Raw genomic sequence first — 16,262 nt, forward strand, 5'->3', positions numbered from 1 at the left:
TCGGGACGATGTGACCACCTCTATAAATCTGATTATTCTTTTTAAGTACACAAAATTGATTCCTAAAATATTTCATCTCATTTATATTTGCAGACATTATTTCACATCTTTGACAGAAATCATTTTATGGGACATTTCTTTTTCACTAACCTTTTGTTACAAATTTACAGAAAATTTAACATTTTATTTAAAGGAACGTAACAAATGAAAAATAATATTAAACAAATGTTTATTCATTAAATAATATAATAATATAATAGTTGTAAAGGTTTCTTCGAATGTACTGTACAAACAGAATGATAAAATAAAATAGATATTCGTATAAATGGAGGAAAAAATAATAAAATAGTCTTTGTGTCGTCTGTACAGTCGTCGTTACTTACCTTAAATCTAATCTCATTGTCTCATTGAGAATTAAAGAACGCGTATATTCATCAAAGCAGCATAATCCGAAGCTCGACAAACTGATCGAATCGAATCGAACCTGCTTCGCTATCAATCAGTCAATCAATCATTCAATCAATCATATGACAAAACCAGTCGCGCAATCAATTGAGCCGTTGCGTGGCCGGAATTCGTTTCTTCCTGCGACCACTGCCGCCGCCGCTCGTTCTTTGGCTGCTCACCCAATGCTCGTAATGTCGTTCGTTGGCCAGCCAGTCCTGGTATTTGTACCACCATTCCTCCCATTTCACGTAATCGTCGAGAGTCAAATCCCTCAGATAGCCCAGATCCTTGTAGTATTGGTAGCGCACTCGTACGTCGTCCCACGCGGCCAAGCTGGAGGAGGATGGAGCCGAGCCGCGGGGCAACAATTCGTCTGGATAGTGCCCTGCGGGAACCGGGGACAGACTGTAGCGGCGAGGCGGCGACCTACCGTACAAAAAGTCGTCCTCTTCGATCATCACTTTCAGATTGGAACCTGTTTTGGTGATGCGCATGTTTTCGATGTCGCGTCGTTCTCGATCTGCACTCCACTGAGCGATTTTGCCGAATCGTTCGCTCAAGGTTAGGCGGGTGGTGGCTACGATCGGTGCGCTGGACGAGTTGGACGAATCTTCCGATCCGGACGATTCTGCTCCTCCTGCTCCTCCTCCCGGTGAACCCGTTCTTTTGCCGGTTCGTTCCTTTTTGATTCTTTTCAGCAACACCTGAAAGCATACATACAAAGGTCAAATAATCGTTATCATGGGTGGAAAACGATATTCGAGTATTGAATTACCGGTTCGGTGGATGCGGCAGTCGAACCGGCCTTGTCTTTCGGTTTCCTCGGCGGCGGCGGTTGCTGTTGGGGCGGTGGCTTCAACGACGGCTTTACGTTCCCGCTGACGCTGATAATCTCGCCGGTTTTGGCACGTGGCCTCGGCGGCGGCGGTTGCCTTCTCGGATCGGTCGGACGGTCGGACGCGGGGCCGGACGACGCCACAACGACCGTCGACGGCGGAAGCTTGGTCGTTTTACGCGACACCGGCGGAGGCGTCATGGGACGCGGCATACGACGCGGCGGCGGCGGAGACGGTGAAGGAGACGGCGGACGTGGACGCATCCGTGGTTTGGGCGGTGGCGATGACGCGCCTCCGTGTCGGGACGAGGCTTTCTTGTTGCGGGGCAACGAATACGAACGAGATCTGTAACATGTGGTGTATTAAAAAAACACATCGCGCACGTAGTGAATGTTTTCCACTTTGTACACACTTACCTGGACCTGTGTCTGCGACTCTTTGACGAACAGTACGAGCACACTCCGTCCGAGCAGGAGCTGAACGAACTGGCTGAGGTGGACCGGCGTCGACCGTGATGGTGATGGGGTGGTGATCTAGGCGCCCGACCGTGATGTCGACCGGACGAGGTGGGTGGAGGTGTTCTGCGACCCGGCGGTGATCTGTACCCAATCGGTGAACGACGATGTTGCGGTGAAGCTCGTGTGCGCGGAGGTGGAGAACGTGGAGAACGACGGGTCGGGGGTGGCGACGAACGCGGCGAACGACGACCGATCGGTGACCGACGACTGGGCGGCGAGGGCGGCGACCGTCGGCCGCCGACCAGTGAACGGGAACGAGAACGACGTCCCGGTGAGGGAGAAGAGGAACCGTCCAAGTACAAGGATTTGTAGCCGCTGTGACGCCACCTAAACATTGAAATTTCAGTTGATAAGGAATAAGCAATGAGTTGATGATGAGCAACTGATGAGCGGATGAACTTTACCTGTTTGGGTCTTTGGCCTCCACTTCGAGTAGTTTCTTCGACCAAAATTCGTTGGCCGTTGGCGACGTTTGGGCTCTGGCTTTCTTCATTACGTTGTCTATTTCGCGACGTCGACCTGCAGGCAAACTCGGATCTGTAATCGAGGATAATATCATCTTTCAATCCGAACATTGAATTAGGTGTTCACCAAATAGAAGATAAATGTTTAGTATTAGAAACAGATTAAGTTGTACCTGTGATACTTTTCGCAAGCGGTTTAGTGTCCATGCGAAGTTTGGGCGCGCTATTTTTCCTCTCTCTACTGCGGCTCCTTCTTCTCGACGACATGTTTCCTTACTATAAAAACCAAGAGAAAACGCGCCGTCAATACTTACTCCTTTCTACCTCTCTCTCTCTTTCTCTACTACCATCATTTCTTATTCAATCAACAGTCAAGTACAAGTGTGCGTACTTGTATGTGAGTGTGTATGTAATGATCAATGGCAAAATTTGATGATACAACCTACACCTAAACATTCAGTGGCATCTTTTAGTCCATTTATTTGTTTTGTTATTTCTTACAGTGATATTGAGTACGATCAGCTGATAAGCAAAGTGTTTGTAAATAGAGTACTTACTTGTCGGAGGCAATCAGTGGTCAGTCAATCAGTCAAATCATAGCATACGATTATTGCATATTTCCGGACCAGTGCGACTGCAACTGCGAATGCGAATGCGATTGCGACGCGATCACGACGACGCCAAAACGGTTACCAGCAGATCGACCATGCTGGAATCACGTAACGCGGAATAAGGTACAATCTGTTACGTGCCACAAGCCCAACCCGACATTGCTCGTCTTGTGACAGTACTTTACGACGGGATCGAAATTCATGACCGACATCGACATTGTCCACACGATCTTGTTAGTTTGTAATGCCTACCAACTAACTACTGATGATATTCTACAAGCAGACAAACATCCACTTTCACCACCATCACCATTCACGCAGTAAATACTTGAAACGAGTCGCAAAAGGTGTACAACTGTCAGAAGATTGAAGATTAAATGAAAAAGTGCCGAGTCGTTTCAACATTTAGCATCCGCACTCATTCCCTGATGGACTAAAAATAATCCGAGTAGGTGTAGGAGGTAAACAAAAGTCCAATTTACGGAACGCGACGACGCACACGAAAAACCGCCACTCAACAATGTCCAAGTGAGGCAGCGACGCGACGACGATTCTTTAACACCGAACAACAAATGGCAGACATGACATAATCGATCGTACGGAACCGAACAATTGAATGTCGTTGTTGTTGTTGTTGTTGTTGTTGTAGTTGTCGAACCGACGAATACGTTTACGGCTTGGACGTGCATCAACCGACGAAACGACCGAGATGCATAATCGATCGGACCACACAAATAACACAGCTTATCACTAGCAGTAAATACACTTACTTTTCCAGTGATCGTTATCACGCTCGTAATTTGCGTAAGACGACGGCAACGACGACGACGACGACAACGGCGACGACGGTTTCCTACGTTTGTTTGCTTGTTTTACACTTCTTCAGTAACTTCGAACGGAAAAACGGCTACGACTGCACACGCCATTAACATTCCTACACGCATGCGCACATGACATACGCAGGCGCACGGCACAAACTATTACTATACTGTTCAATTTAAATTATCTATTATTATTTTATTACAGGGGTGGCCAAGTTCCTTGATGGTCCGAGCCATTTTTCAAAATTTTAAATGTTTCGCGTACATGCAAAAAAAAAAACATAAATTTTATTTATGTTTTCAATAAATATAATTTCTATAAACAATGTTTTTATATGTTTTCAATAAATATAAGTACAAAATATATGTATTGGATTTAAATATTAAATGCATTTATTTTAGTTCCCTTGATAATTGGAATGAAAAGGGAACTTGAGTATATTTATCGAAAGCCATTAATAATCCTTCAGGGTCGCATGTGGCTCGCAAGCCGCAGTTTGGTCACCCCTATCTTAATATATTGACAAAATATACAGTCATTAAAAAGCCTACAACTGCTGTTTATTTTACAAAAACTTTTAACGAAAATCAAAGAAATACACAAAAGTTATTTAAACCATTTAAAATTGGAATCAACATTATTCAAACAGTGTCAACAACAACGCACAAAAATTATATAATTTTAGTATTCTTTCAAATTACGTTAAATTTATAAATTTTTGGCTTATCAATCAGTTATTAGACGAATATATTAAAATTAGATTTACAACGGGCTTTACGTTCTTACTTGTCACTATTTTAAATAAAGTGAAAAACATAATTTTTATTTATTTAAAGAATTCAGATGAATCGAAAATTTAAAACTAATGATAATGTTTATGTGTAATATATTTGAATTATATAAAAATTCATATAAATATTTCATTATTTATTCATACTTTAAATGAAATAAGCAAGTCATGCTCATGCAAGCATATTTTCTTTTATTTATTAAAGTAAATATAGGAATAGTGAAATAAGTGTTAGACATGGCATGTCAATTTCTTTTTCGAATAGTTTTAATAACAGTTGCATTAAAATTATTATTTATTTTATTAATAATGAAACAAGAATTTTTTTATTGAGATTCTATAATAAACAAGTGAATGGTTAAAACATAATTAGCTTAACAATAATGGCGTAACGTTCTTTATAAAAATATATATCCATTAAAACATTTAATCATTAGAAAAATTATAAAACATCTAACTAAGACGATCAATGCAAAAATTGTGCAAAAACTGAGTGAACACTTAAAATTAAATAATACAGTTGAACGTTCACACTTTGTTAACTAATGCTGCTGCTTTTCTGTGCCTCTCGTCGCTGTCTTCATCCGAAAAATCTTCGTCGTGGTTATGAGTAACTTGCTGAGGAGTTTCCGGTCGCACGTGTGGAATTTGACTGGAGCTTCTCTCCAAGGGCTAGAGGAAAATAAAAATTTCAAAACAATTAGAATCATGTGTGAACCTTTTGTTTTATTACTTTGTGTACCGTTGTTCTGCGTTGTTCGTTTCCATCGTTGTCATTACTGCTGTCGAAACAGCCCCATTCAGCAATGTAACGTTGTTCGTGGGCCACCGTCGATTCGTGGGGCAAAAGCATGGCGGGAGCTCGAAACATGTACGAAAACGGATAGTACAACAAGTTGAGATGTGTTGCCGCATATAGATCTGCGTACCTCACCACCTGCGAAGAAAAGAACGTTTGTCGAGATCCGGAACGGAACAAACTGCCCATCATGCCGTAGGACATGTCCATTTTGTGAGTAACATCTCTAATTGACGCTCGAATATTTGAAATGTCTGGTTTCTCCTTTGTACTGCTGTCCAAGTTCCTAAAAAAGACCACATAATCAATTACAATGTCAAGTAATGTCTGATCGATCACGAAACTTACTTGTACATCTCTCCAAGCTTAACGTCCAAGTTCTGCAGTTCATTGAAGAGCTGACACTTGTCTGTCCAGACGTGTAATTCCCTGACCAACTCTGGTACAATCAAAAATGTTCTCCAACCTCGGATTTTTTTGCTTTTCAAGATGTCGCCGAAAATGTGATCACCCACATATAAAACATCTTTGCCCTTGGCTCCGATCAATTTGGTAAAAACGTCGCACGAACCGCCCGAATAAATCTGGCCTTGTTGGAGCGGTCCGGTGTGGATTCCCAAACGTAACGAACCAGTTTCGATGTCCACCTGACGCAGGATCGTCCCTTCGCTGAAAAACAGCGGCTTCCTGGCATCCACGACGATGATGTCGAAGTAGGTTTTCCAATCTCTGTGTGGATCTGTAGTCTTGGGACCATGTGGGAAATCAAACAGATACGTCATTATCTTGTTAGTGAAGGAAAACTCACTGTTGGTGAGCAGAAAAGTCTTCGCTCCACTTTCCCTCAACCTCGCCAGGAACATGGGCAGTCGTTCGTCCTTTTTTACGTACTTTTCCAAATTTTGAGTGGTGGCGTTTTTCAGGGCACCGTTCAAGTGAACAGTGTCCACAGCATTCCTCACGTCTTGAAAGATCGATTTGTAAGACATGAACAGTTCGCCCAGTTTCACACCGGTTTCGGTTTTCGTGTATTGCGGCGAGTTGGTGAAGAAGTCGACCAGACAAGCCAACATGTAAGTTTCGGGCAAATTGAAGAGCGTGTTCAAGACGTAGACACGCGACTCATCCAGTTGCAGGAACTTGTTCGGATACATTTCGTACACCTGCGAACTGCATCGACAAATGATTGATTAATGACTAATGCAAACAGCGAATGCTTTCAACTTACTGTTTGATGAATTCGAAGCCGTGGACTGCGATCAAAATGTTACCGTATGCGTCCACTTTCAACAGATTGCCATACTGACTGTCAAACCACAAACCTCTGGAAACAGAAACAATGTTAGGATCAGTTCTGTCAGTGACTTAATTTTAATGAGCATCACCTGATGGCAAAGTTGGGATCATACTCGAACTCCACAATCTCGTGTGGATAACCGATGGAAATCATGTGCTCTTTGATGAGATCGAATCCCAGTTTCTCGTATTCGGGAGATTTGTACTCTAGAAATGGAATTCATGTTAACGGTTACATTGCTGGAGAAAATTAGAATGAAATGTTAAAATAAGAAAAAGTATTAACTGAATTATGATATGTGATAGCGAACTACCTCGACCCAGACCTGAATCTTATAACCAGACAAAAATCTCGGCCCGGAGGCGACTCCTAAAAATGGCTTGATTAGTAACACAAAAACAATTGTCAAACAAGGAAGCTGACATTTTTGGACTGATCATAAAAATTCGAATTGAAATCGAATCGGATTGGCTTCAACTTACCCGCCAACGTGTAATCCATGTCGAAGCCATAGAACTTGATGTTCTCCAAGTGGAGACTTCTGTTGACAAAAATTCTGAAACAAAAATGTTCTATGTAATTGATGAGTTTGCCACGTTTAGATACGACCCAAATATTCAATATGAAATGCAAGTGTTGTGTTGACTCTATTTTAGTACAACTTCCGGTTGATTGTGCGTCAATTCAACCACTTCAGAATGGGGATATAATAGATCAAATCTCCTTATTGTTCCATTGATTTGTCGCATTTATCAATCGATCAAGGAAAATTTAATTAATTGATGAATTGGCAATTAATATTAATGTTTATTTTAGTTATGAAACAAAGGAAAGGAACGAATCAGCTAATTTAAGAATATAAGCTAATGTGAGAAAACTTACTCGTTCGGACATTTGTCTCTTTCGTCGATAACTCTCCTTTGATCATTGCCGAAACGGAAATGCATTGTCTAAATTGGTTTATTAGCGGCACTTTTTCTCACTTACAAAGTTATAAAATTCGGTGTCGACAGTTTGAAGGTCGCGTACACTGTGAATTAGTGAACATTTCATGTGTCGACCCTTTCGGTTGTTTGTCAATTATTGTATAATTACCTTTGATAACAAAATTATCGGAAACAGTCAAGATGAACGCAAAAAATTACTCCATTGTCTCATTAAGTCATTACTTGTAAAGGATTTTTAATCAATTACGAATTGTGAAAACAATTACCTTCTTAAAATGTTCTAACAACTTGTACAAATATCATTTGGAAACAATTAAATATTTGAACGGTCGTTGAATTCCATTTACAAGGGAATTCGAATTCTAAAAGATTGAACTGTAAACAATAAATAAATTATCGAAGATAAAAGTGGAAAAATCTTAGAGACAGTCCCTCATTCTAAAACCTTATCGATTCGAATGATTTATTTAATCAAGTGTTGTAAGCAATGAATTGCTGAAATATGTGGAAAGTGGAAAGTTGGGGGGAATAACCACTTGCTAATTTTGGCAATGAAAAATGGGATAAACAAACAAAGATTCTTTGTGTTTGACACTTACTCGTTTGGCCAATAATCTTTGGCATCGCATTGCGTGCCTCCGTTAACGTTGTTGTTCATCTCGCGCATTTTCACGCACTATTTCTTCGAGCAACAATCAAAACACTGGAGAAATAAAAAAGAAAAAAAGAGTTGCTACTCGCGCGACGTTCGAAAACGATCTGAGACGATCAGAGGCGATTTCCGCACACACCAACTTTTATCATCAATTATGCATGAGTTTTTGATTGTTGATGCGCGAACGCGACGTTTCATCACGACTCGTGCATCCCGTAATCACGTTTTCGTCTCGAACCTCGAGTCGGAGGAGCAGAAGAAGGGTTCAAAGCAATCCACACCACCTGTTCCACTTTAATCACCTTTTAATATGCACAACACACCTCAGAATTTGTTGCGTTAAAAACGAAATGAACTTTCGAAATTTCAACCGGTAATTCAACAACGACAACCGATCCGTACATGAAATTATTAATAGACGTCGATTCTATTTAAAAGTCGAAGGAAACGCACGCGAGAAAAAAAACATTCCGCGACTATTTTCAAGTGGACAGTTTCGCCAATAAATGCAGGTGAACCTGATCGATCAAACTGATTCGTGCGCTTTCTAATTGATTTGACTGATCCAATTCCGAAATTTATGTTGAAATTAATATCGATATTATCAATTGGTAATTATGGTTGGTCTGCGTGGAAATTTGTGACATTGAAGGACTCGTGGTAAAAATTAATTACAAAACAAACACTCTGATTACGTAACGAGTTGATCGTTTACTTTGTTTTTGACTTATGAAAAAATACGTAAACGATTGTGTAAAATCTCTGATACACAATTCCAATTTTGTTTACCACACTCGAAGAATTTATCGGCCAGAGCTGTTGATCTATAAATAAACTTAGATATCTTGTTCATTTCTTTATTCAAAACTGTGAACTATTCTATTATTATTACTAATTAATTGTTAGATAAGAGTCTAATCTATTCAAACATGCTACAATATATACTATTTCTAAGAAAACTTTCATTATCCCAAGTTCATGGACTTATCTAATCTCGTTTCATTCAAATTGAAACAGTTCAACGTTGGAAACAATAGAAGTGTTAATCTCCTTGTTGTTTTTGTTAATGTAACTATTTCAACAGTAAATGTAGCAACAAATGTTTTTACGACTTTAACTATGTTTTACCTATGAGCGAGTTCCCTCTTGTCGGACAACATATCGGCATTCTGAATGCCTGAAGTGAAAGGAAACTGAAGTCTGTCTTTTCCATGAGAATTCGCCCTCGCCCGCATCATGGTATTGTTCCTAGCAACCTTCAAGGGATTCGCCAACTCGAAAGCGTCCTGAGAAACTTCTGGCATCACTCACACTCTTTTCTTTACTCTTTACTTTTCTTGCTCTCGATTACTTGAAAATCGCTTTTACAACTTTTCCCTTTGCTGCTTTAAGATCGACTGGTTTGTTTTCTAATTGGAATCGTGTTGCAAAATGTGTCGGGTCACAAAACACTAGATAACATCGTACATTTCAACGATAAACAGCTGACGAAACTCGACTCGATTGCGTACGTCAAAAAAATAAATAAAAGTGCGCGATTCACAATAAATTATTCAAATTCTTCTACTCTCTGCTCAATATTGTCAACAACTCGACGAGGTGAAACTCGCTTTTCCATTCTCATGCGATAACCACTTCCTAACATAATAAAACAAATGGCAAAAATAAACGAAACTTACCTTTGATTGGTGCTCCGGTACCATTTTTTCGGACCAGAATTGTCGGTCACATCCATAATCGAAAAACGCTGAAAAAATTTACAACAATTTTACAACAACCACTTCACGGCTATTTCTTTATTTATGTTGTAAAATAAAACAGAGCTTGAACTCGAACAAAATATATATTACAACAATTAACACGTATTTGGATTTTTGCACAGAAACCGCAAAAAGACCAACGATTTTACCGCATTACGGACGAAAAATGGTGCATTTTCAGGAGGTTAATCGCGTCTACTATCAGTGGCGTTGCGTTACGAGTCGACGCCGTGAAACTTAAAAATAACATTGGCCGAAATAGATCTGAAACGTCACTGAATAATTGACAATGGTTAAGTTAATAATTACAAATGAAAACAATAATATTCGAATGGAGATTGTGCATCGATGTAACATGCGTTGCATATTTACATTTAATTAAGCATTATATCGAGTCGACATAATAAAATAATAATAAAAAGAAAACACGTTATTCAGAGACGATTTTTCGTCTTAAATTTGGGTATTCATTCATTATTTACTCTTTGTGTAAGTGCCATAGATAATTTTGTAAAATGGGTTGCCTATTCTTAACTTATTAAAGTTGTAGTTATAATGAACAATATATATATATATATATATATATATTCAGACGTTTAGTGTCTGATCTTCTGTTTTCTCTTATTTTGTTTTCAGTCCGTTGTGATTCGCGCTGTCAAAATTACGAGAGAAACAAATCTATTGTGTTAAGTCTATGAGTAAATCAATTTGGCAAGGTGTTTTTTGAGAAAAATTATACCTGTTTTATATTCGTAAACACAGTCATCAAATCGCAGGTAAGGACTACATAAAACTTATCCATTATCCTTCTTTTATCACATAGTAACTTCAGGTTATCACGAAATGGAATCACAAAAGTCATCAATGGAAATATTATCTGAATTGTTCGGCACATTCGATGCAGAACCGCCTTTGATTATCAAAAAAGAAAAATCCGAAAAACACAAGAAGAGTAAAAAGAAACATAAACACAAGGACAAGAAACACAAGAAAAAGGATAAAAAGAGAAAACACAGTGATGCAGAATCAAGTCCTGATTCTCAATTTGACCTAGCTGAAATCCTTATAAAAAATGAAAAGGAAATGAGTGAGAAAAGGATCAAAATTGAAAAAGAAGATGCACCTGAGATTAAGACTGAAAAAGTTGAGGTTAAAAGAGAAACGGAAGAAAAAGAAACACCAAAAATTGAAATTAGCACTATTTTACAGTCCACAATAAAAGAAATACAAGAAAAAGTTAGTAAGGATGAAGGTGAGTTATCTAAGAAAAAATCTGAGAGTCCTAAAGAGAAGCATAAAAAGAAAAAGAAACATTCAAGTGAGTCCAAAAAGAGAAAGCGTAGCAAAAGTAGGGATTCAGAGAGAAAATCAAAATTTGATGATTCAAAATTAAAAAGTGATGACAGTCAACATAGGAGTAAAGAAAGGGAACGATTAAGAAGCAGAAGTAGGGATAAAGAAAAAGAGAGAAAAAGGAGTAAAGAGAGAGACAGGAACAAATATAGAGACAGATCCAGAGAGAAATACAAGTATGAAAAAAAAGTGGATGATCATAGAAACAGTAGGGATGGCAAAAGTTACTACAGAGATGAGGTTGATAGGCACAGGATCTATGAAAGGGAACGAGAAGATAAATGGTTCAGCAGGGATAGGTTTGTAGTTTTTATATAAAATATATTTTATGTATAGTTAATTGATTTATACTTACTTAAATTAGATACAAAGAACACCGTGACGATCGTGACCATCTGATTCGTCAAAGAGAATCGTCGACAGATCCAAACAGCCGACACATTGATAAGAAAAAACTTCTGGAAATAGCGCGACGCAACGCCATCCAGATGATGAAGTCTGGTGGATTACCGACTAGAGGAAACGCACACGAAAAAATGTTGGCAGCAATCAAAGCTGGTGGACAAACCATTGAAGAACTGACCGATTTTTGTAAGACCCTAAGCAAACAAGAGGAGGAGGCGGCAGATGAAGAAGAGATCGAGGAACGGGGCAGCGACAGTGATGAAAACGACCGCCCATTTCATCACCCTTTTCAGATTCGGGATCGACCTACTTCTATCACTATGAATATTAAGGTAATTCTCTATCCCCCTCTCCCACTCCCACTAATTTAAGATAAAAACATTTATTTTTTTAGAATTCCGTTCCGTTACCGATAAAAAGTACTCAAGAACGAAGCAGTGAATTACGAATGCAGTTCCCGGTCAGCAGTGGACAACAGCACAGGAAAACAGAACAATGGGTTCCAGTCTCGCCTAAAAAATCGGAGAAACCACCGGCACCCCCCTCGACTCTCGACACTGGAGCCTCTACTTCTGAAACGGTACCCGTACCTCCTGTAGAGGAGAACCCGACTCAGTTGGTGGTGCCGGCACCACCAAACGCCCCTCCCGGCCCTCAAGCCTTTCCCACACCTCTTTTAGAAGTACGTTGTTATTGTTGTAATTTGTACTATGTTGGATTCATAATAATTTCGTTGTTGTAGCCGACGGTTGACATTGGATCCATTGTTTCCCAGAGACTGACTGCAATGAGAAGGCTTCAGGAAAATCCCAACGACGTTCAGGCTTTAACGCAGATTTACAAATCCAATAAAGAGGTAATTTACACTGTACACAACAGTTTTAAACGATTGAAATCGCTTTTGATTTTAGATGCAAAGCTGGGCGGAAAGCAAACAACAACCCGGCCAGTTCACAGGAACGACAGGCGCACAGATTCTGTCGCAGGCAGAACTCGCTTCCGGTTACCAAGCCTGGGCGAAAAAGGTACATGCACCATAATTACGAATACCCAGTCGCAAATAAGCCCGTTGTTCCATTTCCTGCAATGTCCGTCTGTCCGTAAATAGGAGAAAAACCCGTCTGAAATGACAAATTCACAGGTTTTTTTCGGATGCGAAAGACTTGACAGGCACAGATCATTCCTCGTGTTCGTTTCGAGGGGTGGAATCTGTGCCTGGGATTCCCCTTATTCAAATCGAAAATCAACACAAAACGCAATGTTCTAATTTCCTTGTGAATTTATTAATAAAATCTCATCAAGTTCAATTAATATTTTACGGTTTTGGTGTTGGTTTTTGGGGGAATCGGTTTCCTTAATTGGAATGTTGTCGAATCACTCCAATTTATGAAACCCCGTCACCTGAGAATTTGTTTCAGGCGAATTGTTTATTGATTTGTCAGGGTTCGACGATAGAGATAGGATTTAGCGGTTGTGCTGCTTAAAACGAGTTAATCCGATCGGTAAGTTTTACACACATCCCGAAATAAAAACAAACAACTTTATGGAATATTACCAACAAAAAGGTGGTGTTTATTTAAATTATTATATTGTAAGGAAAACGGTGTGGATTTCTAACCGTCTCTTCTTGTTTATTATTACTTTCTTTTTATGAATGAACAATGTAAACTGATTGATTGATTGATTGATTAATAAATGACACTGTAATCGACAACAATAACAAAGTAAATATTACCTTTCTAATAGACAATTTTATAAACAATTTCGTTAGGATCAACTGGTGACAGCCGCACCGGTTTCCGGAGGAATGGGAATGCACCTGCTCCAAAAAATGGGTTGGCGCCCAGGCGAGGGATTGGGAAAGGAAAAGTCGGGGGCGCTCGAACCTCTGTTGCTGCAAGTCAAATTGGACAAGAGAGGACTGGTGGCGGACGAAGAACAACCGAAAAAGAAAAAGACGAAAAGTGGAAACGGAGCGGCGACGGCGGCGGCGGCTACGGCAACGGCGGCAAAAACGATGGCGGGCAAACATCCCGTCTCATTGTTGGGAGAATATGCGAGCAAAAAGAAGCTCGGAGCTCCACAATACGTGCTGTGTTTCGAGTGTGGACCCGATCACAAGAAAAACTTCCTGTTCAAGGTGTGTGTGATTGATTGATTATTATTCAAAAATGTTGATTAAATAATAGTTTAATAGATATATTTTTTCTATTTTTTAGGTAATATTGAATGGAGTGGAATATCAACCGAATGTCGCAAGTGCCAACAAAAAAGATGCCAAAGCAGCAGCTGCACAATTATGCCTTAAAAGTATTGGATTAATTCAATAGTCGTTTTGTTTACTCAAAACATGTAAATAATTTGTATATTGTACATAAATATAAATGTAAACCTCCATTGTTTTTTTATTTTAATTAATTGATTGACTGAAACATAAATAAAAAATAAGTTATTTATTTTACAACTTCTACACATGTTCATACCGTCGCAGATAAACAACAATATCGTAACGAAAAATTCATTATAAAAATAATTATTATTGTAGTGCTCAATAAATTAAGAATTAAAATGAGAAAACTATCTACATAGAAAATAAATTCCTATAAAATTCACTCTAATGGTATGTAGATCTCTGAAAAGTCTTTTTGCAATTTGGCGAGCTGAAAACCAATCGGATTAATCATTTTGTTAATTCTTGCTAAAAACATATTTTACTTGTGACTTTTTGACCCTGTGACACTTGATAACGTCCATCAGTTTCAACTTTGGCAGTGTTAAAGCGGCTTCTCGACAACTTTTTACAGTTATATTCGTTCCACGTAGATCCAATTCCGTAATCTGCGTAAACATATGCAAGGCTGGTATAAAATTGTCGTCATTCAAACCTCTCCAACCATAAATGGAAAGCCTAAAAAGCATTCGTCGGTTATAATATGATCCGTAAACAAAAGCATGGCAAATCAGTTTATACTTTTCCAATTTAGAACAACCTGCAGCAACTTGTTCAAGTGAATCTTCTGGATCCCAATTTGAACCAGGTCCGTTAATCAAAGTTAAAGTTCTCAGATCACATAATCTTGCCAAGGATTTTACACCTTTTGCTTTCAGTTTCTTTTTTTCACTTAAATATAATTCCCTCACATCTAGATTGTGTTGAGAGAGAACCTCGCAAACTTCATTAACATCTACGTTATCATTAGAAGCTGGAATTTTCACATGAATTAAATCTTACAATTTGAAAATAAGAATTCACTTACAGAGAAAGACGTGAATTAAATTAGAATTATTGTGAAGTAATTCACTCACTGTTTTGGGTAAAAAATGACATAACACTAATGAAAGGTTTTGCAGTCTATTTAATGAAGACAGTGTTGAAAAGGTTCCTTTACATCTATATAACCCCAATTCTAAAAATTGATAAAATGGTTTTAGCATATGTAAATCAAAATTCAAAATGTTGTGTCTTTGCTGGACATACTTTTTAGATTTGTACACTCTGATATATTGTTTAAAACTTCTTCACACCTACAACTTTCAACTCTTAGTGATTCCAAATGTTCTCCAGACTTTCTTAACAATCTGAAAAAAATCACTGATGATAACAATTCATGGTTTAATTAAATTTTATTATTTACAAGGTAACAAACTGATTAAACTCTGAGTAATCCTCTGTATTTTCATCTTGGTGTTTATATTCAATAAATAAATGTTTTGGTCTGCTCACTTTTGATACTAAGGAGCTGAGAAAATGTGAACTCATATTGTACTGAAACATGTTTGTTATTTTAATAAATTTGATTTTTGTATTTAACAAAACTCACTTTTAAATGAACACTTTTATACAAACAACTGGATTTTGATAAGTTATTGAGTGTTGAACACAGCATTGCGCAATTGTTAAGTGATTTCAAGTCTAAATAACTGAAAATTTTTAACAAAATTTTCTCCTAAAATATAAACATTGAAAAATGAAGACTTTTTTACAAGATTAATGATATTTACTGGCAGTGTAGCTAAGTCTTTTTTATTTGGATCCTTTTCTGCAAAGCCTTTGGCCTTTTTACTTGCCGGACCTTCATCCATAGTTTACAGGGTATCACACGACAATCCAGAATTAAAATATAAAACCAGTACCAAAACAATTCAGACTAGACTTTAGTCCAAATGATGTCAAGTCAAAACATGAGCGTAATAAGTTCTCTATTTCTTGTTTCCCTGAAAAATTAATAAAATTTTAAGACAATAATGTATATTAAACACCATGTAATATACGTTAATAATAAATAGTTGCTTGATCCAAACTATAAAAATTATTATTGTTGGACTGGCACCTTAATGGCGACCGTTTTGACAACAACTGTCACTTTGCAATACAGTAGTTCCAATAGCTACCGTTACTAAACACCTACGTGATAGGTCCAATATATCGTTCAAATTGGAATTTAAAATTTTGTACTAAATTATTATATAAATCTTAATTTCTGGTTAAATTTAAATTAAAATAAAACTTATTAAAATGTCATTGGAAGAAATTTTTTTACAGTTAGTTATAACTAGG

General features: G+C 38.2%; 4 protein-coding genes across 22 annotated transcripts; 1 reads left to right on the plus strand and 3 right to left on the minus strand.

Annotated features, from left to right (window-relative positions):
* Window positions 1–212: 212 nt before the first annotated feature.
* On the minus strand, window positions 213–3,807 carry LOC109608611 (serine/arginine repetitive matrix protein 1). 6 transcript variants are annotated; one of them, XM_020025110.2, is made up of 6 exons: window positions 2,823–3,807; window positions 2,439–2,541; window positions 2,206–2,320; window positions 1,700–2,128; window positions 1,223–1,628; window positions 213–1,151 (listed from the first exon to the last, which is right to left on the minus strand). In XM_020025110.2, the coding sequence occupies exons 2-6, from the start codon at window positions 2,530–2,532 to the stop codon at window positions 549–551; spliced, it is 1,647 nt and encodes a 548-aa protein (XP_019880669.1). In that variant the 5' UTR covers window positions 2,533–2,541; window positions 2,823–3,807; the 3' UTR covers window positions 213–548. The 6 variants fall into 6 exon arrangements, with proteins under 6 accessions (XP_019880669.1, XP_019880666.1, XP_049820548.1 ...); XM_020025107.2 differs by having other exon boundaries at window positions 2,206–2,338; window positions 2,823–3,806; XM_049964591.1 differs by having other exon boundaries at window positions 3,647–3,805.
* Window positions 3,808–4,765: 958 nt separating this feature from the next.
* Window positions 4,766–10,763, minus strand: LOC109608598 (cytosolic purine 5'-nucleotidase). Of its 11 annotated transcripts, none has more exons than XM_020025078.2 (8): window positions 10,686–10,763; window positions 9,866–9,933; window positions 7,067–7,140; window positions 6,673–6,790; window positions 6,516–6,611; window positions 5,636–6,457; window positions 5,222–5,573; window positions 4,766–5,160 (listed from the first exon to the last, which is right to left on the minus strand). In XM_020025078.2, exons 1-8 carry the CDS (start codon window positions 10,746–10,748, stop codon window positions 5,017–5,019), a joined length of 1,737 nt encoding a protein of 578 aa, XP_019880637.1. In that variant the 5' UTR covers window positions 10,749–10,763; the 3' UTR covers window positions 4,766–5,016. The 11 variants fall into 11 exon arrangements, with proteins under 11 accessions (XP_019880637.1, XP_019880640.1, XP_019880642.1 ...); XM_020025081.2 differs by lacking the exon at window positions 10,686–10,763 and adding an exon at window positions 10,096–10,183; XM_020025083.2 differs by lacking the exon at window positions 10,686–10,763 and adding an exon at window positions 6,910–6,953 and having other exon boundaries at window positions 9,866–9,922.
* On the plus strand, window positions 10,549–14,101 carry LOC109608599 (protein Son). 3 transcript variants are annotated; one of them, XM_020025084.2, is made up of 9 exons: window positions 10,551–10,722; window positions 10,779–11,095; window positions 11,156–11,598; window positions 11,664–12,036; window positions 12,099–12,386; window positions 12,447–12,560; window positions 12,616–12,729; window positions 13,476–13,844; window positions 13,924–14,101. In XM_020025084.2, the coding sequence occupies exons 2-9, from the start codon at window positions 10,790–10,792 to the stop codon at window positions 14,032–14,034; spliced, it is 2,118 nt and encodes a 705-aa protein (XP_019880643.2). In that variant the 5' UTR covers window positions 10,551–10,722; window positions 10,779–10,789; the 3' UTR covers window positions 14,035–14,101. The 3 variants fall into 3 exon arrangements, with proteins under 3 accessions (XP_049821628.1, XP_019880643.2, XP_049821627.1); XM_049965671.1 differs by lacking the exon at window positions 13,924–14,101 and adding an exon at window positions 13,123–13,206 and having other exon boundaries at window positions 10,549–10,722; window positions 10,779–11,598; window positions 13,476–13,616; XM_049965670.1 differs by having other exon boundaries at window positions 10,779–11,598.
* On the minus strand, window positions 14,054–16,056 carry LOC109608600 (uncharacterized). Of its 2 annotated transcripts, XR_007547643.1 has the most exons (10): window positions 15,977–16,056; window positions 15,707–15,919; window positions 15,526–15,651; window positions 15,340–15,470; window positions 15,183–15,283; window positions 14,962–15,111; window positions 14,676–14,907; window positions 14,420–14,612; window positions 14,188–14,364; window positions 14,054–14,130 (listed from the first exon to the last, which is right to left on the minus strand). XR_007547643.1 is itself a non-coding variant. In XM_020025085.2 (9 exons), the coding sequence occupies exons 2-9, from the start codon at window positions 15,785–15,787 to the stop codon at window positions 14,314–14,316; spliced, it is 1,065 nt and encodes a 354-aa protein (XP_019880644.1). In that variant the 5' UTR covers window positions 15,788–15,919; window positions 15,977–16,056; the 3' UTR covers window positions 14,143–14,313. The 2 variants fall into 2 exon arrangements, 1 of the variants encoding a protein (XP_019880644.1); XM_020025085.2 differs by lacking the exon at window positions 14,054–14,130 and having other exon boundaries at window positions 14,143–14,364.
* Window positions 16,057–16,262: the final 206 nt, after the last annotated feature.

Source organism: Aethina tumida, chromosome 3, assembly GCF_024364675.1.
Source record: "Aethina tumida isolate Nest 87 chromosome 3, icAetTumi1.1, whole genome shotgun sequence".
Taxonomy (NCBI): Eukaryota; Metazoa; Arthropoda; class Insecta; order Coleoptera; family Nitidulidae; genus Aethina; species Aethina tumida.